The sequence below is a fragment of the Balaenoptera musculus genome, chromosome 13, assembly GCF_009873245.2.
Source record: "Balaenoptera musculus isolate JJ_BM4_2016_0621 chromosome 13, mBalMus1.pri.v3, whole genome shotgun sequence".
In the NCBI taxonomy this organism is placed as follows: domain Eukaryota; kingdom Metazoa; phylum Chordata; class Mammalia; order Artiodactyla; family Balaenopteridae; genus Balaenoptera; species Balaenoptera musculus.
Genome location: NC_045797.1, coordinates 69,840,461 through 69,864,915, shown reverse-complemented (window position 1 = coordinate 69,864,915; position 24,455 = coordinate 69,840,461). Strand labels below are relative to the sequence as shown.

At 46.4% G+C, this 24,455-nt stretch overlaps 2 protein-coding genes and 1 pseudogene across 8 annotated transcripts in view; 2 read left to right on the top strand and 1 right to left on the bottom strand.

Annotated features, from left to right (window-relative positions):
- Window positions 1-21,703, top strand: part of DRC1 (dynein regulatory complex subunit 1) — a 48,124-nt gene extending 26,421 nt beyond the window's left edge. For 2 of the 5 annotated variants that reach the window (XM_036874020.1, XM_036874021.1), the window contains exons 7-16: window positions 3,891-4,030; window positions 6,561-6,695; window positions 7,035-7,267; window positions 8,807-8,919; window positions 10,142-10,231; window positions 10,773-10,859; window positions 18,431-18,606; window positions 19,718-19,861; window positions 20,221-20,323; window positions 21,446-21,699. In XM_036874020.1, coding sequence (XP_036729915.1) covers window positions 3,891-4,030; window positions 6,561-6,695; window positions 7,035-7,267; window positions 8,807-8,919; window positions 10,142-10,231; window positions 10,773-10,859; window positions 18,431-18,606; window positions 19,718-19,861; window positions 20,221-20,323; window positions 21,446-21,502 — 1,278 coding nt within the window. In that variant the 3' untranslated portion in view covers window positions 21,503-21,699. Of the gene's footprint in view, window positions 1-3,890; window positions 4,031-6,560; window positions 6,696-7,034; window positions 7,268-8,806; window positions 8,920-10,141; window positions 10,232-10,772; window positions 10,860-18,430; window positions 18,607-19,717; window positions 19,862-20,220; window positions 20,324-21,445 lie in introns of all 5 variants that reach the window. The other 3 variants (XM_036874018.1, XM_036874017.1, XM_036874019.1) reach the window with 3 other exon arrangements.
- Window positions 11,700-12,397, top strand: LOC118906461 (annotated as a pseudogene).
- Window positions 21,704-22,861: 1,158 nt separating the features above from the next.
- Window positions 22,862-24,455, bottom strand: part of OTOF (otoferlin) — an 89,036-nt gene continuing 87,442 nt past the window's right edge. For 2 of the 3 annotated variants that reach the window (XM_036874088.1, XM_036874089.1), the window contains one exon: window positions 22,952-23,132. In XM_036874088.1, coding sequence (XP_036729983.1) covers window positions 22,952-23,132 — 181 coding nt within the window. Of the gene's footprint in view, window positions 23,133-24,455 lie in introns of all 3 variants that reach the window. The other variant, XM_036874087.1, reaches the window with a different exon arrangement.

The following is a 24,455-nucleotide window of genomic DNA, read 5'->3' as shown; positions in this document are numbered from 1 at the left end:
AAGGTGTTGCAAACAAATAACGAGTAACAGAATTCGTGTAATCGCCTGGTGTAGACGCTGAACTGCAAGAGGCAGGAGACTGCGATTAGTTCTGTAAATTCATCAACAGCACTGCCAGTCACCCCTAAGTGGCATCACGAACGTGAAGCCCCCTGTGGTGGTCTTGGGACAGAGCGGAGGTGAAGGGAGGGCTGATCTGTGATCTGTGTGTACGTTGTATTGCTCGTTCCTCCAGGCGTCAGTTCCCTAAGAGCATTAGCAAAGAGCAGGGGCAAATGTTTTCAACAAGAGGAAATAAAATCGGCAAATAAAATTCAACTGCGTGCACAAGCAGAACGCTGTAAATTAAAACAGTCAGGTGACAGATTATAATTATTATATATATATTTGTCTATAAAATCAGCTCAGATTTAAGGTCTTTCTTTCAGGTCACATGGAGTGGCTGGTTAGCTCAGTTGGTTAGGGTGTGGTGCTAATAAGTTCCTTCAGGTCACAAAGAAAAAGACATGGCCTAATTATTTTGTTCAGAGTTTTGTAAACTGTGTTCAGCTAGGTGAAATATTGGTGGTGGTTTCACAAAACCAACAAAAAAAGTGATGCCAGTGATACTTTTTTCCTTTCAAGATGTGTTATGTAGGAAAAATAGAGTCCATTCACATAATTCTTATTATGTAATAATCTGCCTTTCGAATGAATTTGACACGAGAATTCATATGGTAGGGCTCGCATTTATAACTCATGTGCTCTTGCTGTGTTATAAGTATAAAAACTGTTCTATGGCCCAGTAAGTTTGGGAAATTCTGTCTTAGTGACAGGGGCTCATTGCAAAGCTCTAGGAAGAAGGAGGTCCCCGGACACGGTCAGAGCAGGCACCCAGGCACTCAGGGTCATGGGGCTCATGGGTGCCTCCGTCCCAGCAAAGCCTGGAACTCATTCACTGTCATTCCAAATCCAGAGCAGCTCTGGAGACCCTCCTTCTCTGTGACTCTTCACCCTTTCTCAGATTGTCGCCATCCAACAAGGAGCTTTTCTATTGGACTTCTGTGCCAAGCCACGTTGACCAGTGGCCTCCCCGGGGTCCAGGGCTGGTCACACTTGAAGCAGTGGGCTGGTTTCGTTTGGAGCACTGTGGCATAAATCATCATGACTTTGTAGGAAGAATTGCTGAGAGTCCCTTTCCCCACTTGGCACTCACAGTCATCCCTAGAAGGGTCCAGGGCCCAGAGCAGTGGCTCAGGCTGTGACCACCCCAGGTAATTGCACTTGAGCTGAGGCTGTGCCTTCAGAACCTTCCATAGGCTCTTTGGGATAATATTCAAGTCAGGAATTTCTTTTTTTTTTTAAATTTTATTTATTTATTTATTTATCCATTTATGGCTGTGTTGGGTCTTCGTTTCTGTGCGAGGGCTTTCTCTAGTTGCGGCAAGTGGGGGCCACTCTTCATCGCGGTGTGCGGGCCTCTCACTGTCGCGGCCTCTCTTGTTGCGGAGCACAGGCTCCAGACGCGCAGGCTCAGTAGTTGTGGCTCACGGGCCTAGTCTCTCTGCAGCATGTGAGATCTTCCCAGACCAGGGCTCCAACCCATGTCCCCTGCGTTGGCAGGCAGATTCTCAACAACTGCGCCACCAGGGAAGCCCTCAAGTCAGGAATTTCTAAATTAAACTTTAATCATGCTCAGGAGGAGTGGGGTGTGGCTCCCGACAGCTCCCTGCCCAAGGGCTGGGCCTGCCCTGCACGGTGCTGAGAGCTGATGGGGCGGGGAAGCGGGCACTTGCACACGGCCAGCGGGGTGTGAACTGTTAATTGCTTTGTGGAGAGAGCCTTTGAACTTCACTTCTGAGAACCTACCTTAAGGAAATAAACAAAATACCCCCGAAGTTTTAAATGTAATTCTTCCCACCATTATTTTATAATATTGAAGATTATCAAAACAGTATAAATGTATTTATACATTTATAAATGTATATACTGTAGGGAAATGGTAAAAACATTATGGTATATGGTAGACATAAATATTTCCTATAGGGTAAATTAAAATATAAAAATATGCACCATTAAAATTATATTAATAAAACTTGATTGGCATGGAAAATTCTTAAGTTGTAATATTAAAGGAGAAAAGTGGGATATAAAATTGTAGGTATAGTTGAATCTCAGTTACGTAAGGAACACTGGAAAGAAACAGGCCAATATGTCAACAGAAATTGCCTTTGGGAGGTGGAATTATGGGTAGTTTTTCTTTCCCCTTCTCCTATGTCTCCTTCTTTATCCTTTACTGTACTTTCTGTGTTTCCTACAATGAGCAAATATTACTTTGACAATGAGGAAAAGTTTTTACAAAGAAAAGCATGTAACTAGAAAAAAGTAAATAAAAATTTGCCTGAAAGTAGAGAAATTGAGAGGTACAATCAGTTATCATCCTGGTGACCGAGATGGTTCTTCACTGACCACCTGTTAAAGAAGAGATAGAACAGGCCTTCTGTTCTGAAGGAGATGTTCAATTCTTGTCCCATAATGGAAATTTAAAAATCTCTGGGGTAGCTAAGCAGAGCCTCGTGACTAATTCCCTCAGTTACAGTGTGGGGATCACCGACTCCACATGGAAGGTGGGAATGACTCACCCTCTGATGGTGGGTGATCGCCTTTGTTCTCCTGTTTATCACCTCCTGGCCACTTCTGCTCCTTGAGGATGACCCAGAGCAGTCTGGAATCTCTTCCTTCCTCTGCTGATTCCTTGGCGAGGGTCTGTAGTCGAGTGGAGGGAGATGGGAAGGAGGCCTGAAACAGTGTGGTATGTGGCATGTCACATGGCTGCCTTATCCAGATCTGATTGTACTTAACTGCATCTTCCATTCCTGCACCTCCATTCGAGAAAGGCAGGAGCGAGCCAATGTGTATTTGCCCTGTTCCAGCCTTGCCCCTCCCTCATCCTTTTCACCAGCTGCGGAAGGATCTTTCTACCCTGCGAGAACTAGTAATTCCACTCTTCCCCCTAACGTCTTAGCGTTAGATTCCTAGCTCTGTCGGGCCCCTGCTGCTCTGTCAGCCTCATCTCTACCATTCCCTCCCTGCTTCTTACCTCACGTCCTAAACTGCTCGTGGTTTCCCCAAAGCACCTGGCTTTCCCTTGCCTCTCTAGACCTCTCTCCCCTCCACCCGAGTAACTCCTACTCATTCCCCAGGCCTCAGACACGCGAATGCCATCTTTTCAGGGACGCCTGCCCTGCCCTCAAGGCCCGGGAGAACCCTCCTGTCATTGGTCCCACACCTGTGCTTACCCTGATCTTGCTTCTTGTCACCAGTGCTTGTTCATCTGTCCCTCTCCTAGACAGGGAAGGACTGGGCCTTCTTCACCAGTGTTCTCCCAGCAACACCTAGAAAAGCATCAGACATATAATAGGCACTCAATAAATATTTGCTGAATGAATGAATACAACTAATGATGATCCAAATAGTAAGGATGGTTACCTCTATCCTCCTTTAAAATGAACACGGTTTGCTAAACACTGACATTGACAACCGGAAGGTCAGAGCGGGGACATTGCAGTTTTTTTGTGGCCATGTTAACTTTTATGGTTTTTCTAGTGGGGCTGCTTGTTCTCTAAAGGGTCTGGAGCAGAGCATGAGAGGTAGCTGTACTTGAACTGGGCTCTAACTCTGATCTCTCTTAGACTTTATGCAGGTAGGCTTTAGCTTGCACTTGAATGATTTGTATTTTTTCTGGTTGACCTTTAGTTTGCCTCTAATGATACATTTTCTAAGAATTCAGGTGGAGACACTTGTCCCTAAGGTTCCTCTGGTACGACTCCAGAACAAACGGCCAGGGACCCTCATGCATAATAAATTGTACCAGGGCCAATTAGGATTATTTCTTTAAACTTTAACTTTAGATTCTTGAGCAACAGCTTCAGCAAATGAAAGCAACGTATCAGCTAAACCAAGAGAAGTTAGAGTACAACTTCCAGGTGCTGAAGAAGAGAGATGAAGAAAGCACAGTGATTAAATCCCAGCAGAAGAGGAAGATCAACTGGTAAGCTAGCATGCAGAGCGTCTTCGTTCTGGGCCCTTCTGTGCTGAAAAGAGGGATGGGTATGTACTCTTTTGTAGGAGTAGAAACTGTTAAAAATATAACCAATTCTTATTAAAAGAATTTTTTTTTTTTTTTTTTGGGAAAACAGAATACATTCAACTGGTTCTACCCTCCCCCCACCCCAAAAAGAGTTTACAGCAAAAAGTCTGTCTCCCATCCCTCCTTTATCTGGGTCCTCTGTCCCACCTCTGTGACCATTATTCATTTCTTTTGTTTTGTCCAGAATTTCCTCACGCACGTACAAGCAAACACAAATAGTCTCATCCCCTTCTGCTTTTACACAAATGATAGCATTCTATGCACACTGTTCTATGTCTTGAAGATGTTTCCACACCAGTTCGTAGAGAAGGTTCACATTATTTCTTAAGCTGCCTCGTATTCCGCTGCATAGCCATGCTAGGATTTACTTGACCAGGTCCCACACTGATGCACATTTCGATGGCTTCTAATCTCTTGCTGTTGCAAATAATGCCAACATAAGTACTTATGTCAATGTGTCACTTCTCATGTGCGCCCGGTTATCTGGATAATAAATTCTCAACTTGTAATTACAGAAGCAGTACATGTGCATTATAGAAAATTAGAAAATACCACAAATGAAAGTGAGATAAAAACATAAAAATACCATATTCCTCCTACCAGAGATCAAGTGTATCTCTTTATCTCCCTCTCTCTCTATATATAGATAGATATAGATATGACATCATACTGCAACTATTGTTTTGCAATCTGCCTTTTTTTAAAGTCAGTAACCTCTACCTTTCCATTTCAGTAAATTTTATTTCATCTAAATATCTGGATCACATTCATATTTCCCTAGTTGTCCAAAGATATCCTTTACAGTAGGTTTATCCAAATTAGCATCTCATCTAGGTCCAGGCATTGCATCAGGTTGTTAAACTAAGTTCCTTAAGTCTCTCTGATCTATGAGATCCCCCATCTCTCCACCTGCCAACCTCCTTTTTACATGATACTTATATACTTATTGTATCCTCTTCTCTTGATGTATGTGTGTGTGTGTGTGGTGTGGAGCCAGTTATTTGCTCAAAAGTCTGAGCCAGTTATCTTACAGAATGTCTCATTTTCTGGATATGAAAATAGGGATGATCAGTGTGTTTTAGAAACCTTCTTATTATTTCAGAATAATGCCTAAGAGGGGAATTTTTATTTTTATCTTTTTTGGCCGTGTTGGGTCTTCGTTGCTGCACGCAGGCTTTCTCTAGCTGCGGCGAGCGGGGGCTACTCTTCATTGCGGTGCACGGGCTTCTCATTGCGGTGGCTTCTCTTGTTGCGGAGCACGGGCTCTAGGCACACGGGCTTCAGTAGTTGCAGCATGTGGGCTCAGTATTTGCGGCACGTGGGCCCTAGAGAGCGCAGGTTCCAGTAGTTGTGGCTCGTGGGCTCTAAAGTGCAGGCTTAGTAGTCGTGGTGCATGGGCTTACTTGTCCCACAGCCTGTGGGATCTTCCCAGACCAGGATCGAACCCGTGTCCCCTGAACTGGCAGGCGGATTCTTAACCTCTGCACCACCAGGGAAGTCCCTAGAATTTTTAAACTGAAACTTTGTCAGTCCTCAAACCTTCCTGTTCCTGTGTAAGTGAGGCACTGACATAAGATGTCTGTTGAGGAGCGCAAAGTCTGAAGTCTGTTCTTGGGTCTAAAAGCCATGCCTGTGTATTTCACGGGACAAGTTTCTATATACAGAGCTCCTATTAGCAGTGAGCCAGGCATTGGTGGCCTGATTGTGTTCATGGTGCTCTGGGCAGGTCATAGCTGTCTCTCCTGGTGCTGGAACCTTTAACCACTCCCCACTCCTGCAAGCCAGGTTCCCCTGGCACCCTGTGTGAAACTCTTCTGTAGCACTATTCACACAGTTCTGTAATTAACGTTTGTCTGTCTCTGGCTGGACTGATAGTGCTTTGGACTCAGACATATCCTTGTATTCATTTTGGTATTCAAACATATCCTTGGCACAAAAGAGACCTTTCATGTTTGATGAATGAATGAGTGAATGAATGAATGAGTTATTGGACTCGTTAACAGTATCAGCTCTTTCGGGATGGGGGACTCATATATCATAGGCTTGTGATGCAGTTTTACTTTTTTCCTTTCTTTTTTCCTTGTTTCAGAAGTTGAGGTAGGTTATTTAAATCTGTGAGTCAGCAGTAGGTGTGGACCCTGACAAGTGCTGTGCCGAGGAAGATTCAGTCACATTGTTGAATAAGAGGCTACCTCTTGGTGGGTTTGGGCTTATGGATTGTTTTAAATGCATTTAGTTCTGGATGATCCCATTACCTCCTGTTGCTTGCATTTCCTTGATCACAGCTGGAGCTGTGTTTGGGGAAATATCTGGGAGGGTTTCTCGCACCTTCCACAAGTCTGAGCCTAGATTTAGATAGTAGATAAGAGGAACATACATTGCAGCTTCTATTCAGCTGCAGACTAACTTTTTTTTTTCCTCTTCAACCCAGCCTTCATGATGTACTTAACAATCTGAGATCAAAATATAACAAGCAGGTAAAGCAGTTTCAGGAGGAGAACCAGTCCCTAACCTCAGACTACAAACGCCTTGTGATGCAATTCAAGGAGATGCAGAAAGCCATGAGGTATTTCAGAGACGTGGGTCCCAAGGCTTGTGCCCTAGGATAGAGGTTGCAGGGGTAGAGCTGGTAGTGGCGGTGATTTCATCAGACTTTGATATCACCTGCTTCTTGGGAGCTGGACCAGGGCACCAGAGAATCCTTTGTGCTGTCTTTCCTGTCCCTTTACTTGCGTGTCACCTGCCTTGTTCTCACAGGTGAGAATCAGGGGCTCAGGGATTGGGCCAGGCCCAGGATTTCCCACAGCTCTGCCTCGGTTCTTGCCCTGCTGCTAATTGGGGGTGGGGACGGGGGCTGGGCTGGCACTGGAATCAGCTGGCCACGGTCAATAACTCTCCTTCACAGGCATTTCGCTCTCATTGATGACAAGCAGTTTCGGGAGATTTGGCTGATGAATGAAGAGGAGGTGAAAGATCTGATAAGCAGAGCCTTTGATGTAGACAGGATCATCCATACCCATCACCTGGGGCTCCCCTGGACAGCACCTGACTTCTGGTTCCTGAAGAATGTGGGACCAATTTCTCAGCAGCAGCAGAAGTCGGCCACACAAATCTTAGAGGAAGTGCTGATGGAAGCAGGTGACTGGAACAGAGTCATAGCATCTTCGAGCTGGAGTGGAGGGGCCCTCTGAGAACATCGGGTCAACGCATTCCTTTTACAGATAAGGGAACTGAAGGCAGTTCCCTTATCTGGGGGATAAGATTTCATAGCTTAAGAGGTCCAGAGAGCATGATTGGTTGATATGACTTTTAAGTTTCCTCTAATTTATAGCTTTACCTTCTCCCCTGTATTATAAACTGGTAGTTAGATCTAGAAGCTTGACCAGATTCAAGTTCACTTTATTTTTGCTATATACACTGTTGCCTACCTCCATTGGGATAAACTGATGCCAAGTTGTCTCCCTTTGTGATGTTAGCAACCATTGATAACCATTGTCTAAGATCCATTAACTGCATTAGGGATTGCACAATGGAGTTCTAAGTTCTATCATTCTGCCTTCATTTATTAGCTGGAACCCTTCTGAAAAGAGAATCTTCTACCCATCAGCTATTTGCTACCCTGAGATGCAGTTTGTACAGGAAAAGCAGGATAGTGCTTAGTCTTTTTTCTGTTTACTAGTCTTCAGAATAAATAGGTTAGGGCTCTAGCATCTTCTAAAGGTGACCAATGAGGTTTTATTTAAATTTTTCCTTATGAACACATGGGTTTAAACAAATGTGATGTTTCGGTTTACTACAGATATCATCCTTACTAATGCTCAGCTTATTCCATCTTTGGCCAGCGGGAGTCTTTTCACGTCGGCTTCTGGGTCCTTTCGACACAACCCCAGCAGTCTTTGATAGCTTCATGGCTTTCCAGAATGACCAGATGTTCCAGGCTCACATTATGCTTTTCCTGCTTCAAGTCTGGAATCAGCCGTTCCTCCAAGGAGACTTGGTCCTTTTAAATAGGGAATGGCATTTTGAGACCATAGTCTGGGTGCTGGAGGGCTCACTGTTTTGATTGGTCATTGTTTCCAGGCCTTCTCAGTGGATGAGCCGAGGGTATAGGATTATGTTTTAAAGATAAACATAAAATAAATCAGATGAGGGATGTATAGCATAAAACACATAAAATTTTAATTAAGAAAAATTTTGGCTCTTGCTATCAGCTGCCAGTTCTTGCTGATATTATTTTTCTGTGAGGCAGCTACTTTTCCTACATTTTCATGGGCTGCTTCTAATCTTCTGCAGGTTTAGAAACCATATGGTGGATGTGTTAGATTTATCTCCAAAATAATAACTAGGTTCACGGTCTCCCTACCACTTCCTGGTCAAGGCTGGATTTTGAGTATGATGTTTCCAGGTAGATGAAATTGGTAAGAGTGAGGCTTTATAGGCTGGCCAAGAGCGGCAGAATTCTCTAGATAGTCTCTTATTTCGACCCCCAACCTCCCTTTTTGTTTTCCCCGCATGATAGGCTTTCTTCAGCTAAAGAAACTTGCTAGTGCCTTAAAGAGGCCTTTTAAGGCATAAATTTTCTCAAGGAAAGCCGTTTGACTGTTCCTGAAAGTGAACCAGGCCAAAGAGTCGCCTTCTCTTTCTTTCTCTCTCTCTCCTCTCTATGCCCCTCTGCAGAAGAGGAGGGGGCAGAGGAGGCCGCCTCAGAACCAGAGTCTTACCTGGACCTGCCGAAGCAAGTTTCAGCGAAAACTACCAGGAAGATCCTGATGCTCCTGTGTGACGAGTCGGTGAGCCTGGGCTCCTGGCGGGTGGCTTTGCCCACTTTCTGCCCGTCTCGAGGGCTGCTTTTGATGACACTGGACGGGCCAGAGGTGGTCTGGAGGCAGGAGTGGACCGGCCCTCAGGATGGTGCTGGGGGCGGCCCCTGGGCTTCGTGGGGTCGCGGAGAGGCTGTCGTGCTCCAGAGCTGGCCTGGCTGGTCAACAGGTCCTACCTTAGTGGTCAGCAAGCCCGTCCCAGGCCAGCCAATGGGCTCCTGCTGATTAAAAAAAAAAAAGCCAAACAATTGCTCATCTGCGAGAGAAAGGGCATCAGTCTCGCCTCCGTGCATCCACCTGACGAGTAGCGCGGCCACAACCGACGGTGGCCTTTCTCTGGGAGCTGAGTCTGCAATTACTCTGGGGATGTTAGGCCTTGGATATCCTCACTGTATATTAGCAAAACCCACTGGGCTTGGTGTAAAGGCCTCGTTGGAGCTGGTTCAGCTAGAAGTCTTATTGTACCCAAACAGAATTGGTGTTTATGCAGATTTTCATTTCCGAGATGGGAAGGAGGTGGCACGAAGATTGGCAGGCTCCAGTCCACTTGGGACAGTTGGGACAGTTCTTGGGCACGAGGGGGGGCTCCTGCCACCGAGGGCAGCTCCAGCTGAAGGCGGCGGCTGGCGGGTGCTCCCCTCCGTCCGCAGGCTTGCTGCCAGTGGCCACCCCTCCAAGGAGCCCTCCGCCCGGCGTTGTTCCCACTCCGAGCGGGCACCCAGTCTTCTGCCCCCTCACCCCCCCACTTGACGTGCACCGTGTTCTGCTCTGGTGTCTCCATCTCCCCCCGGCCCTCCTCTCCTCCAGCTCACTGCCTGCCACTGTGTCCGGTAGATGTCTGGGGACTAGCGTTTGCGTGAAGCGACGTGGGCGGGGGGGAACGGGACTGGATCGCGTCTGGACTGCGGCGGGGAGCTCACGTGTTCGCCCCATGGCTTGCGGGCGAGGTGAGTCCGCACCCTTCTGCGGTGCGGGGAACTCAGTCCACCGTGAGGATCGGCTTTGTCTCTGGGAAGGGCTCTTAGGCATCCCGGGAAGGCCTTCCTCCGAGGGCCCTGCTGCCCAGTGTGTCAGCCCTGGGCTTCTGCTCTGTGGAGTCGTCCCTGGCTAGTTACCCAGACGGGGGATGCGGGGCCTGGGACTCGTCCTGAACCCTGTCTCTGACTGGAGATGTCATCTCCCTTCTCCTCAGGGTTTCCTCGTAGAGCGCAAGCTGCTGAGCCTTCTCCTGCCCCTGGATAAGAGCGAGTGTTACCTGCTGAAGCTGGACGCCATCTTCTCAGTGAGTGCCCCCAGGGCTGGGTGGGTGAGGGTCCTGGGGTAAAGACAGCCCCCTGGCTTTTCCAGCACTGCCTCAGCCCAGGAGTAGATGCGGGGCTCCCGGGGCTTCCCCGACTCCCTGTCACTTCCTTCCCTTCACCTGTTTTCCATGCATGAATTGGCCTCAGAGTTGCATCGATGTCTCCCATCCCACCCCTTCCTCTGTCAGTTCCTCTCTCATGGCCCGGCTTTCAGCCGTAGGCTCTCCCCTCCGCCCCTCAACTTAGATGTGGGTTCAGCCCCGTTAGCATTCTCGTGCCCGCCAGGCCTGTATGGAGCTGTTCCTGACCTGACGTTGGTCCTCTGTTCTGATGTGCATGTCCAGATTCACTGAGCTTTCCGGGCTTGAATGGCCTGTACTCTGGGCCATGGCAGGCGCTGGGGCTGCTGAGGGGAGCGAGGCCCCTGCTCTCGGAGCTGAGGGCCTGTTGACTCCCGGAGCCATGGGCGGAGGGGGTGCTTCTTGACGTGGTATTTGAGCAATCATTCTATTTTTCCCTCAGGCCCTTGGAATTGAAAGTGAGGATGACTTGTACAAACTGGTAAACTTCTTCCTCAAATACCAAGCTCATCATTCACCTCCCAGCCAGGTAAGGTGACGTGTAATAAAAAAGAGAGCATTTAAAATTCTCCTGGAAGCCCCCAGAGGGTATTGCTGCCTTTGAATAATACTTCTGGAGAAATAGTAAGGGTTTTGTGTCAAGGATAGCTAACTCAGCATTTCCCTTGTTATTATTACTTTTTGTCTTTGTAAAGGGAGGGCTGGCTGGTGATGAGATGCTGTTCTTCTACTGAGGCCCAAGGAGTCTTTTCCAGGGCCTTCCCCCAAAGCCAGGCCTCAGCCACATGAGACCTGGGCTCACCAAGTTCTGAATATTTTGATCCGTAGCACTTTCCTGCAAAGCAGGGCCCATTTTTAATACCTATCTTGATTATAATTGACTATTTTGAGGAAGTCATCATGTTAAAATATTATAAAATTTTAATATAAAAATTAAAACTTGAATTAAAAAATGTTTTTAGTATTGTTAGCCCCAGGGTGAGTATCCTGATATGCTTCCAAAAAGAGTTGGCTGAGTAGACAAAACACAGAAGCCATTAAAAAAAAAAAGGACATATTTGACTACATTAAAAAAATTCTGTAGAGCAAAAATCACTATAAGCAAAGTTAAGATACAGATGACAGGAGGGGGGAAATATTTTTAATTCATATCACAGTTAAGGGCTAATTTCCTTACTATATAAAGAACTCTCATAAACCAATAAGAAAAAGACCCACAAGTCAATGGAACAGACAAGGGATATGAACAAACACCTCCTAGAAGAGGCAACAAGGTAACTTTTAGGGACTAGGGCCGCGGCAGCCATCCCTCTTTGCAGTTCAGTGTCAGAGTGAGTAGGGCCAACGCCAAGCAAGGAATTGTGTTCTCTCCAATTGCAGACCCTATAAGATTTGGCTATGTCCTTCATATTTGACTGGATTTACAGTGGTTTCATCAGTGTGCTACAGTTTTTAGGATTATATAAGAAAACTGGTAAATTGGTATTTCTTGGATTGGATAATGTGGGAAAAACAACATTGCTACACATGCTAAAAGATGACGGACTTGGACAACATGTCCCAATGTTACATCCCACTTCAGAAGAACTAACCATTGCTGGCATGACCTTTACAACTTTTGATCTGGGTGGACATGTTCAAGCTCGAAGAGTGTGGAAAAACTACCTTCCTGCTATCAACGGCATTGTATTTCTGTAGATTGTGTAGACCATGAAAGGCTGTTAGAATCAAAAGAAGAACTTGATTCACTAATGACAGATGAAACTGTTGCTAATGTGCCTATACTGATTCTTGGGAATAAGATTGACAGACCTGAATCCATCAGTGAAGAGAGGTTGTGAGAGATGTTTGGTTTATATGGTCAGACAACAGGAAAGGGCAGTGTGTCTCTGAAAGAACTGAATGCCTGACCCTTTGAAGTTTTCATGTGTAGTGTGCTCAAAAGACAAGGCTATGGAGAAGGCTACCGCTGGATGGCGCAGTACATTGATTAACACCAGCCCTCATCGGTTCAAGGTCTCACCATTCAGGCCTACTCAGAGATTTGATCACTCAACATGCATAACATGAATTCGATAGACTTTTGTTGGTTAGAAAACAGATGTTTTTTAGATTATTAATATTTTATCAACCTAATTTGAGTTAGAATTGAAAACTGATTCTAGTAAGCTTGAATATCACAATGTTAGCTTTCTAATTCCATAAAAATAATTAGTTTCTACAGTTTATAATCTGACATTACCCCCAGCACCATTTTTAAAGAACAACTTTCCAGACTACATTTGAAGCATTTTTTAACAATATGAAACTACAAATGTAAACCATATTTAAAAGTTCATCATGTTAAATTTTTTATGTACTTTTTTGGAACTAGTTTTTAAATTTTAGATTATGTGTCCATCTATCTTAAGTGAACAGTTAATAATTAGCTTATTGATGATTGCATGATGCCTTACAGTTTTCATTATTTTTTCTTATGCAAACGTCATGCAATAAAGCAAACCCTAATATGTGGCATCCTTGTTGGGCAAATGTTTCATTTTAATGTGCCTTATCTGGCTAGTATGCTCTGAAATTTTGCATGTTTAATATAATCTATATGAGGGGGTTACTGGGAAAGGAGATTGCTTCAGAATATTTAGCATAATGCCTAAGTTCCTAGAGGCTTTTGCATTTTCCAGGAGACAAGTTGTGTTTGGTTGCACCTTATACCACATTTATCTCTGAATCATGTGTATTTTTATCTGTAACACTACCATTACCAGTGCTGATGGGGTCCATGTCCTAGGCCCTGTGGGATCGGCCTTCTGCAGAAAAACACAGCTTCTGGTACGACCCAAGGTTAATTTTCGGTTTGATAGGCCCATTCCAGTTGTCTGATTCTGAAGTGCTCCGGCTTACTGGCGCCCGGTTTGGCGTTCTGTGCCTCTTCACCAAAAGTAGTGACAGGCAGCAGTCTCCCCACATTTAGAGGTACTCCCCAGTCTCTTTATACTTAATGGTACTCTCCAGGGCAAACGACAAGTAGGGTCTTGTGCGCAGTTTCATCGTGGAGACCTGCATCTGAGGAAAAAGAGCCTATTCTGCTTCATTTGTCACGGAGATGTTTGGGGATTTTGCTCCTATCCTACAGCTCTTTTGCATTTTTGGCATATTTTATTTCTTGGTGGAAAGAAAATGAATCCATATATTTAATTTTATTTTTTTTTTAGTTATTCTCAGCTAGCTCTCACTTTATAGCACGAAAGGCTTTTGTTTTTAGACACAGTGCTTGCCACGTGATAGTGTCTGCAAGCCTCATTGATAGACTTTCTAATAAGGTTTTAGTTAGCTTTTTAAAGCATTTTAATTTCCTAAGAAATTGAGTTCTTTTTTTTCCATATGTCGGAGATTCCCATAATTAGCTGAAAGACAAGTGCCAAATATTTATTTTTAAAGACTGTCAAGCTTAAGATTTCCTCTCTTTGTCATAAACCAAGGTTTTATAGTATATTTAACCAATTCCATTGAGAATAGATTGCTCCAATTCCATCAAGAGTGATTTTAATATCAGAATTAGTGTTTTCTCTAGCTACTGTCCAAATCAGAGTTACTGTAGTCCCTTCTGTCATCAATAATGTAATATATGAAGCAAATAAGGATTGAAGGACATGCCTGGAAGCAATTACCAGTTAGCTAAACCAACAAGGTCATTTCACCATGACATTTGGTTTTAGGAATTCACCTGTTCTATTTCACTTTCAGCTTCCTTCTAAACGAAAATAAAAAAGCTTTCTCCCTGCCTAGAAACATCAGTAGCACCATGGGAAAAGTAGCAAATGATATTTCAGCCTCTTGGTTTATTCTGCCAGATATGTTTAAAGTACTCATTTTTAATGTCTTGACTAAACAGAATTAAGCCTTATTAAAAGTAACTGCTTCTTGTAGTTGGTATCTTTTCAAAATTTACAGGGACATGCCTTTCTTCAAGTATTTCCTAGTATCTATTGTGATAATTGAGAAGTTAATTATTTGTGTTATAAATTGGTATAAAGGAAAAAGCTTACTGGTTTCTCTAGAGGGGATTTGCTTTCTGGTACAAAATATCTTGTTTCAGAACTCTCATTCTAGGTCTGTCACTGGGATCAAAGGAACAAAGTCACCTTGTGGACCACAGCTAAACTGTGGATATTTTCCCAATGATGTAAGAGTCTTATGGCCTGAACCTCTGGAAATGAATCTGTACTTTCCTGCCAGCTTGAGGGAGATGGGCCTCAGTGTTCCCCAGCCACTGGGCTTACCATCTAGCTCTGAGATCTCCTCAGAGCATATACACTGAGTCACTGCTTCCTTCAGAAGAAGCAAGTTAAGAGAATGCCAAGAAGCAGTAAAAGCACATGGGGAAAACATATACTCCGTATGTGCCTGTGCAAGTGTGTACATTTGCGGAGTATTTTTTGGGTAAATGGTAGTATTGGGGACATAGAGGTTAATTTTGTTCCTCCCACTGTAAAGTGTGAAAATGTAATTAACACTATTGTATACAAGCTAAGATTGGATTCCATATAAATCAGGAAGTGTTCAAAAGATGTTTTAAAATCTTAAGTCCAAAACTCTAAAAATAGAGGGCCTCAGCTGGCTTTTATATTTTTAAAGAAGAGATTCTTAACCTCACACCTGTTTCAATGACTGCTGTTAATTATAGTTTTGTGTAACTGTTTAAATTGATGGATTCCAGTTTATCTTCGTGAATTTTTAGATCGAAGATTATAGCATTTTTAAAAATTGGGGCACAGATATTTCCTAAAGCATATGAAAAAATATTCTTCACCATTGGCTTAGTTGACCCAGTATCCTTGAGTGCCAAAGAAGTATGAATTCAGATATTGCCTGCGTAGATTTGTTTTGTGTGCCTGTGTACATATACAGACTTACTGTGGTTTACAACGTATACACAGAACGTTGTTTCTTTTCTTTAGTTTTCAACTGGCTCACACTTCTGTGTAGTGCTTTCCAGCACATAAGCTACTTATAAATCATTAAAATAGAGTAATAGCTGTGATAATAGTGTTTCTTGCCTTCTGCAAAATGATTTGATTAACCCAACATTTTCACAAGTTCCATCGTTAAAAACAGAATACCTCTAGTTGACATGATTTGAGAGTTTCAGGAGACAGGTTTACATTTTCTGAAACTGTACTTGGTCTGTGACTCAACGTGGCATTTCAGTCTTATTAGTCACTTACATGACTGAAGTTTGCAAGGCTTCTATTGCCAAATAAATTTTGACCAGAGTACATTGAAAATAGCTAATATAAAAGGAAGTCTCTCAGAAAATCTTGTGTTGATTTTATTTAGAGTATATTGTTTGGATTTTTTTTTTTTCTGGCCATGCCATGCGGCATGCGGGATCTTAGTTCCCCGACCAGGAATCACCATGTCCCCTGCACTGGAATCGTGGAGACTGCCAGGGAAGTCCCTGTTTGGATCATTTGAAACATATGTAAAAGTTGGTGAAGCTTCAAAAAGTCTCCAAGAGAGCATGAGAAAAATAGAGATTAGCAAATATAAATTTCTGGGTGCAAAACTAATAGGGAATTAAAGGTTTTCTATAAACCTTTAAATTTTTTTTTTTTTTTTTTTTTGGTAATAGTTAAGAGTTCAGAAAACAGTATATCTTCAATTAAGGACTAAATTCTCAAAGCTCCATATTGATTTCTGGTCATTTCCATCATTGTCCTTTTGAAATGCAAATTAGTGCTTTTAACCAAAAAAAAAAAAAAAAAAAGAAAGAAAGAAAGATAAAGAGAAAAAAGAAAAGAAAGAGAACAAGCTCTTAGAAATATAGGACTGTGCCTCTATGTAAAGTGATTGGGATTTTGTTAAAACCATGTTTCTACTCTTGAACCCTGTAACCGTTCCCCCTCACATACCCCCAGCCCACACCTGGATAAAAATATCCCTGAGTATAAAGGGAATCTACAGAGTCTACTGAAGATGCAGTTTTGAACTAGCTAATTTTTGTCCTCATAATTTAGAACATTAAGTAGCTAATATATTTAATACCTCTGATTGATTGTTCTGGGCTTTGACCACACTTTCAAATAGAATCCAAAGTAACCACAGTAAAGTAAGCAAATTTATTCAAAGTAAACTTTGTGTCAGGAGTGCCCCCACCCCAAATAGATTTTAGGACAGAAATGGGAAAGGTTTTTGAGTTATTTCATGCAGAATTATTATCTGTGGAAAAGCCGCACTGGAGTGGATGAATTCTTCTTCAGCGTGTATTTTAAATGAAGCAGGGGAATTAGATTTAATTTTAGTTTTAAATATTTGGGGGAAAAGGGAGGTGACAGTTCTACAGTTTTTGACATACAAGTTGTCCTTGAAATTGTTTTCATTATCAAGTATAAAGATTCACATCAGAATGGCCAACTTCACGTGGGTTTCTGGATTCCCTGGTGCTGCTCCTAACCTGGACTCGTAATCAGTTGCCATACTGAGGCAAGAGCACTCAGGGTGAATACAGTCACATAACTTTAAAAGTGATCAAAGTGTTTTCCGTGGTGAGGCCTTCAGTATTTGAGTGAATGCAGAGTATGTTGAAGTGGTAAGTCGGTGATAAGTTCTTCATCACTAACCTTGTTTGCACTTTTGTACACCACTGCTTGCACTAGTATCTTAGTGTGAATTTTAACAATTGTTTTACAGTGTATACAGATTGTTAAGCATTAATTTATATAAAGATATTTCTGTTTACTTTTATGTATTTTACAAAGAACAGCTATAATAGTTGGTTAAAGGTTCTTGAATTGTGTTTGTGTGTTATTTTGATTATGTTCTATTGTCTTTTCATCCCCTATGAATTTGAGTGTCAGGAATAGAAAAATAAAATGATTACCTGGTCTTTGAAAAAAAAAAACTTTTAAACATATGAAAATATAATCAGGCTTTCTTGTATTAAGAGAAATACAAATTAAAAGTGCTCAAATTCCATTTTCATCTGTCAGGTTGGCAAAAATCTGCAAGTTTGATAACACATAGTGATGGCTGAGATTTGGGAACTGGTCATGCTCATAATTTGCTGGTGTGGGTGTAAATTGTTGCAGACTCTGTGGAGGACAGCTTGGCAGGATTGATTACAAAACCGTATAGTACACTTCACCCTGTGATTCCTCTTCTAGGATGTTAGTCTATTGATATACTCGATACAGTTGAAACGATGTGTTTATCATAGCTTATTCATCGCAGCACTGTTTGAAATGACAAAAGATTGGAAATGACCTAAATTTTCATCATTAAGGAATTGATTAATATATGGTGCATCTACACAATGGAATACTATGCAGCTGTAAAAAAAAAGAACAAGAAAGTTCTTTATGTATTTATGTGAAAAGCTAAGGTTTATTGGTATGTGGAACTCTACTATGTATGTAGTAGAGTATCATTCATGTAAAAATGGGAAGAAAAAGTGAAAGTGTGTGTGTGCTTATATGTATATATATTTCTTTGGAAGGATATATAAGGAACTGATAACATTGGTTTGCCTGTGGGAAGTAAACTGAATGAACTGCAAGGCAGGAGTAGGAGGACTTTTTAAAATTAAAAAGTTAAAATTTAATTTGTATTATGAGCCAAGAGGATATTTTTATCATACAAGCTTTATGAATATCGATAAAATGAACACCTGTTAACTGAATTTAGAAATAGAACATTATCACTGTTGTGTGTGTTTTTTTTTTTTTTTTTAATTCTGCTGCATCACATGGCATGCAGGATCTTAGTTCCCTGACCAGGGATCGAACCAGGGTCCCCGCAGTGAAAGCACTGAGTCCTAACCACTGGACCACCAGGGAATTCCCACATTATCACTGTTTTGAAGCTCCTTATGTGCCTCTCCCTGGTCCCATCTTCCTTCTTCCCCATTCTTTTTCCTCACTATTTCTTTCTTTGTGTAAATGCCTCCCTCTGCATCTTTTCCTTAACTTCTGTAACTTTCTGTAAACTTTTCTCCGTTTTTCCTCTTTCTGTCCTCATACACTCATGCTTGCGTACCTCCAGCCATGGTTACCCTTGCACCTTTGTCCAGATCAACCCCTGGCATCTGTGTCTCCCCTACAGGAGCGAACAAGCCTCGTATCACCACTGGAGAAGCTGGACCCCCAGGGAGAGAAGGAGGGAAGCCTTGTGGACCGGGAGCCACAGGAGAAGCAGCCCCCGCCTTCTCCCCAGCTCATCCACCCCAACGATGTTCTCAAGATTCTGGAGGCCTTTGTCACGGGTCTGAGGAAACCCAGGTGGGCTGTGTTGCTGGAGGGCTTGCCTGAGAACTGGGGAAGCTGGATGGGATGGGGGCCCAACAGATGCCAGGGATGGGAGAAGAGGCTGCTGAGCCAGAACTTGGGGGGAGTGAGTTGAAGGATGTCTGGAAGGAGGGTGAGAGGAATCCACGGACATTACAATGAAAGAAGTGGGTGTAGAAGCGATTTGCATGTTTTCATTCATCATTCATTCATTCAACGAATATCTGTTGGGATCTGCTGTGTGTGAAGGCCCCATGGGGAGAACACTTTGTGATCAGAACAATGGTCAAAGCATATGGAAGTGTCATGTTGCTCAGGGGAAGTGGTCACCTCCATCTGGCATATCAGAGAGGGCTTTAGGAGGAAATGGCACCAGAACTGGGTTTTCCTCGGTGGACAAAGTGGGGGGCGAAGGGCATTTTAGGATGTCACAGCACAGGGAAAGGCCTGGTTCAAGAATCATGACAAAGAGGTATGGCTGGAGTGTCAAGGATCTGAGGAGTGGGACCGGCTTGGGTAGAGGAGCCAGGCCAGATCTTGAGAGCCTTAGCCAAATTGCCCAAGGTCTTGGTCTTTACCCTGTAGTGGACCGGAGCCAGAAAAGGATCTTAAGCCATGGGGGAGCCCTGAGTAGACTTGCATTTTAGAAAGATCACGTTGGCGGCAGGGAGGGGCTGCTGCTGGATGCAAGGACAGGGGTGGGAAGGTTTGTCCAGGTGGGAGGGAACAGCCTGGATAAGGCCTATCCTAGAGGGGATGGAGAGGAGATACATTTTGAGAGCTGCTTTGCTACATTTGTGGAAGAAATAGGCAGAGTAATAAGCTATAAAGCCAGTGAGGTAAACTGATGGAGAGAAAGCGGGTGGATGAAACTCCAGTGATGCTTTCACAAAGGTGACAATGGCACCAGGAATCAGGAACATTGATGATAAGCGGGTGTTCTTTCTGAGAATCTTCCACGAGCTGATGAACTTGTATAGCTGGGTGGGAAGGTGACAGGTGGAAAGGCAGTAAGTCTGCGAGGTGCAGGCACTGTGATGGGCCCTGCTCGGGGGCCTGGATGACGCCAGGCGGAGAGGATGGTACCAGCGCTCTCAACCTTCAGGGACTTTCGGGCACCAGTGAAGCTGCTGAAGGTTGTGCGAGACGACTCAAAGGACTCCGCGTACTGGAAGGCCCTGACCACGGTTATCCCTGCCACCACCCTGAACCTCTGGGACGCCCTCTACACAGCCTTGGAGAAGTACCAGTACGTGTGTATATCATGGCCCAGGAGGAGGAGGGAGCCGGGCAGACAGGTAGGAGAAGGATGCTGCTTGGAGCGGCCACATTTGGCGCCTCCCTGTCCCGTGAACTCTTGGAGAGAAAAGCTGCCAAAGGGCAACTCCTGTTGGGGGGCGGTAGTGTTGGGGGAGGAGCCCTCTGGCCCCGCCCTCCCTGTTCTGTTCCCGCTGGCCTGGCTCATTCAGGGCGGGAGGGCTGCTCTGGTGGGCGAGACTTCTGGGGTCCTCTTCCACCTCCAACCAGATAGAAATGCAGAGCCCCTGGCCCTTACTTGATAGAGGATGGAGGATTCAATGGGCCGCTAACCGATTTTTCTGCCCAAAGCCTCGTCCTGACCCAGAGGGCCGAGCTGCTGATAGAAAACAGTTCTCTGGAACGGCAGAACACAGAGCTCCAGCAGCTGCTGCAACAGTATCTAGACTCCAAGGTGGGTGACGAGCCCCTGCAGGGAGGGGAGGCGGGACGTTGGGAGAGGCCCTGGGACAGGAAGAGATACTAGGAAGTGAGGCGTCACCCCTGCCCCCACCCTGCCGCGAGGCGTGGGAGCTTTGAGATGCGGGCGGGCTGTAATAGTGTCCCTTTGATGCCCATCGTTTTCAGCACCGGCTGCTTGCTGGATGGCTCTTAGAGGCAGTGCTGGCCTCCCAGCTTACAGAGCCCTTCCACATGAATTTCCTTCTTTGGTCCCTAACAACCAGTCTGTGAGGCAGATAGGGCGGAAGTGATTCTCCCCCTTTTTCACAAAAAGGAGAATCGAAACTCAGCGCCTCTGTAACTTGCCCAGAGGGCAGACTCTTCCCTCTCTGCCAGCCCTGGGTGTCTGGCCTAGGATGTGACATGGGGAAGGGAGGTTCCAACTGGGGCAGATATGCCCTGGCCCCCAGTCGTGCCTGCTCCAGTGACAGTCGGGGCAACTTCCCCATGGCTTGGCAGGAGGAAGGATCTCCCCGTCCGCTCCACAGGTAAGAGTCCATTGGCAACACAGTTGCTGGCTCTGCTCTGCTCCTGTGGGATCCTCCACGTGGTGCTTAAGGTCGTAACACGGGGCTGAGCGCAGGTCCTCCGTCATCAGCTGAGGCCAGCCACACGCCCACGCACTGGGGATGTGTGGCCCGTGAGGTCTCAGGCCCCAGGCCACACGTGAGGGGGGGATGTGGTGAGCCGGGGGGTCACGATGGCCTCTTGGCCCGAGACAGGACTCAGATGTTTGGGAACCGTATGGTCCATACTTCCTTCAAGGCCACTGTGGGCAAGAGGATGGGGAGGAGGGGGGAAGCACAGGGCCAGACTGGGGCTAGGGTGGGCAGGTGAAGAGGGGAGGGGAGGGTTCAAGAGAATGGATCAGAGGGGAAGGTTAAGAACATTACCGGAGCCTGACGAGCTGGAGCAGAAGCCAGACGAGGAGCCCAGGTCTTGGCTTCGGAGGAAGGCAGGCTGCGGGCTTTCCCAGGCAGCCGGAAGTGTTTGGGGGAGGAAGTGCTCCCAAGGATTTGGAGGCCTGTGGCAGGGGGACCCTGGGGGAAGTGTCATGACCTTTACTCTTTTCCAGATAAACTCTGAACTGCAAGTTCCTCCGACTGAGGTGTTCCGGGTCCCCACAAAATAGAGCCAGACCTCGAAAGGCTGTCATGTTAGGGCCGACACTGGTATCGGCGTTGGTGCCAGAGGTGGCATCTCCTGGGGAGCTGCCTGGGCCCACTCCCTGGGTTTTCCAGAGCTGCTGTTGTCGGGCCTGTCAAGATAAGTTGACAAGAGGAGTTACTTGTATCCTGCAGGCATGATTAAAGTCTTTAAAAAGTTGTGTCTGAATCTCTTTAAAGAGGTCAGGTGAGACACGGGCCCCTATCCCCACCTCTGTGTCACGAGGGGACTTTGTCCCCAGCCTCAGATTGTGGTTTGACAACAGGCTTGTAGCTGTGGGACAGGGCCCGTGGCACGGGGCTCCCTTCTTGCTTTTGGGGGAAGTTGGTGTCTGCAGGTGGCGGCTGGAGCTTTGGGCCATTTCGGGGTCTGTGCCTGCAGACTGTCCTTGGGCCTGCAGGACCCTTTAGTGAGCTTTTGGGGCCCCCTGGGCTGTGGTGTGAGGCTCTTCCTGTGGGCAGCCTGGGCAGACGGCCCTGTACCTTAGGCCCACATTGAACCCTGGGCCACAAGGCCCCCCAAAGTGTTAGGGGTCCATCCTGTACTGAGTTTGCCAGCCAACCCTGCACCCCGGCCCCCATCAGTCCCCCCACTTGGACAACTGCAGCCTTGTCAGCTCAGTGTTTGATTTCTTTTATTAAGAGAAAAATCACCACTCGAGAAAGGAAAAACAGCCAAGAGAAACCCAGCTCACGCAGGCAGGGGGGCAGCACTTCAAGCAAACTCCAGGCAGCCCCTGGAGGGCCGGAAGGGTGAGCCCTGAAGGGGCCAGGCGGGTAGGGGGGCACGGGCGTCCAGGCGTGGACGTCCAGGCTTGCGAGCGCTAGCCTGGGCTGAGGAAGCTCTGGAAAGCCATCAGGACCCACAGGCTGGGCAGGGACTGGGCTTGTGCACCCAGGGCTGTGGCTGCCGAGTGGAGCGGCCGGGAAAGCAGCCCGCCCGCGGGATTAGTGCGAGGGATCTGGCGCACTTCTGCAGAGCCAAGACTGCTAGTGTCGGCTGCCCTTGCAAGATTATGTCTGGGGGAGGGGAGGGTGATACTTTTTGCTCATTAACTCTTTTGAAAGCCCTGGGCACTGGCCCATGATGTGATTCTCGATTCTCAGTTAATTTTGTTAACGCTTTCAAGCTCTACTGGAAGCCCTGGGGAGGATTTGGGGTGGCTTCCTCTGGAGCCTCAGCAAGGTGGGGCAGGCCCCCACCCCTTCCCACACTCCCCACCCTGCAGGCAGGGACCAGAGGGGAGGGACCGGGCCAGCAGCAGACTTGAGGTGGTGAGGACAGGCAGGGAGGGGGGTGTCACCAGCCCAGACAGCAGGACAAAGTCCCCTGAGGAAGGGACCTGAGGCCTCCATGCCAGAGGAGGGGCAAATGCCCAGGCCCAGGAGGGGAGCGCAGGGAGGCCCCGGGGCCTTTACGCCCCTAGGAGCTTCTTGACCATGTAGCCGGGGAGGCTGTAGAGGAAGAGGGCCAGCATGAGCAGCCCCAGCAGTGCCAGCACGATCTTGATGATGAGCCACTTGTACCGCGTGCAGATGAGGTACTTGATGGACTTGAGGGGGTTGAGGAACCAGACAAAGGCCGTGTCGGGCCGGCTGGGGGAGGGAGAGTCTTGGTCAGTTGGTGGCATCTCCAAGGCACCCCATCCCCTCAGCCTTACTAGACCCCAAGAGTACTGAGTCCCCAAAGTACTGAGTGCTGGAGGGAGGGTTTGAGCCCACCTCTGAGCACCAGGTTTGCTGCCTGCATTCCCTGTCCTCTTTGCAGGACCCTCTGGTGCCCCATCTCCTCCCGCGGCCTAGACGGCATTTCTGGCAGCTGGGCAGCCATCACACCTCCCGCACCCTCGCAGTGATGGCAGGTCAATGCTTGAAGAGGCGGCCGCAGCACTGCAGGCAGTTCCGATTATTAGAAAGCTCCCCTATTGAGCGGTTCCTTGTATACAGTCCAGTGCTGCCCCATGTTCTCAGTGAGATCGGTGTTTCTCAACCTCTCCCCCTTTCTGCTTCTGTCCCCACCAGGTCCTGCCAGGGGTGTGAGGGGCCCCGGTGGGGCATACACCACCCTCACCCCGACCTGCCCACCGTCAGGGCTGGATCGCTATTCTACCTTCTGCAGGGCCGCCTAGCCCAGAAGGGCTTGTTGAGCTTACATTCTGTTGACTGTGTTACAAAAACAACAGGTTCTATAAAATGTCAAGATGGAAAATCAAAGTATTGAATATGCTTCTTCAAATTCCTCCTGCTCCTGGAGGACATGGACCACACCCTCCAGAGCCTTTCAGCGCAGATGGGGCTGCAGAACAGGGGTGTGGGCGCAGGGCGCCCGGTCTCTAGTCCCAGCGGTGACAGGCAAGTTAGGCACCTCTTCGAGCCTCAGATTCCTCACTTGTACCACGGGGTTAATGGTAGACCCCCACCTCCGGGGTTGGTAAAAGGGTGACGTGAGAAAGTGCATGGGAAGCTCTCAGCCCAGCGCCTGGCACCGAGCTGTGCCCTCATGTGCTTGTTACTAAGATGTTTGAATGGGATGGAGATACTCACTGTCCTGCAGGGCAGGAAAGGGCTCGGGGTTGGGAGGAGGGTACTGGCGGACACTATTCAGGACTTGGTGGCTAATCCCAGCCAGAGCCTTTCCCCTTTCCCGTCCATAGCTCAACTTCTTTCTGCCAGTGGAACTGGGTTAGAGTCTGTCCCGATTGTCGCTGGGAGAGGGAGTGGTGTAGTGCGAAGGACACTGGATTGGCAGTTTGAAAACTGAGGCTGAATCCCAGCTCTACCCTGATGGCTAGGTGACCTTGGGCAATTTCCTTTTCCTCTCTGGCCTAATACGTGAACATGCAAGACAGTTATTTGCAGTTCTGAGTCTATGATACTGTTTGAAAGCTTACAAGTTGCTGTCTGTATCCTTATGTGTGC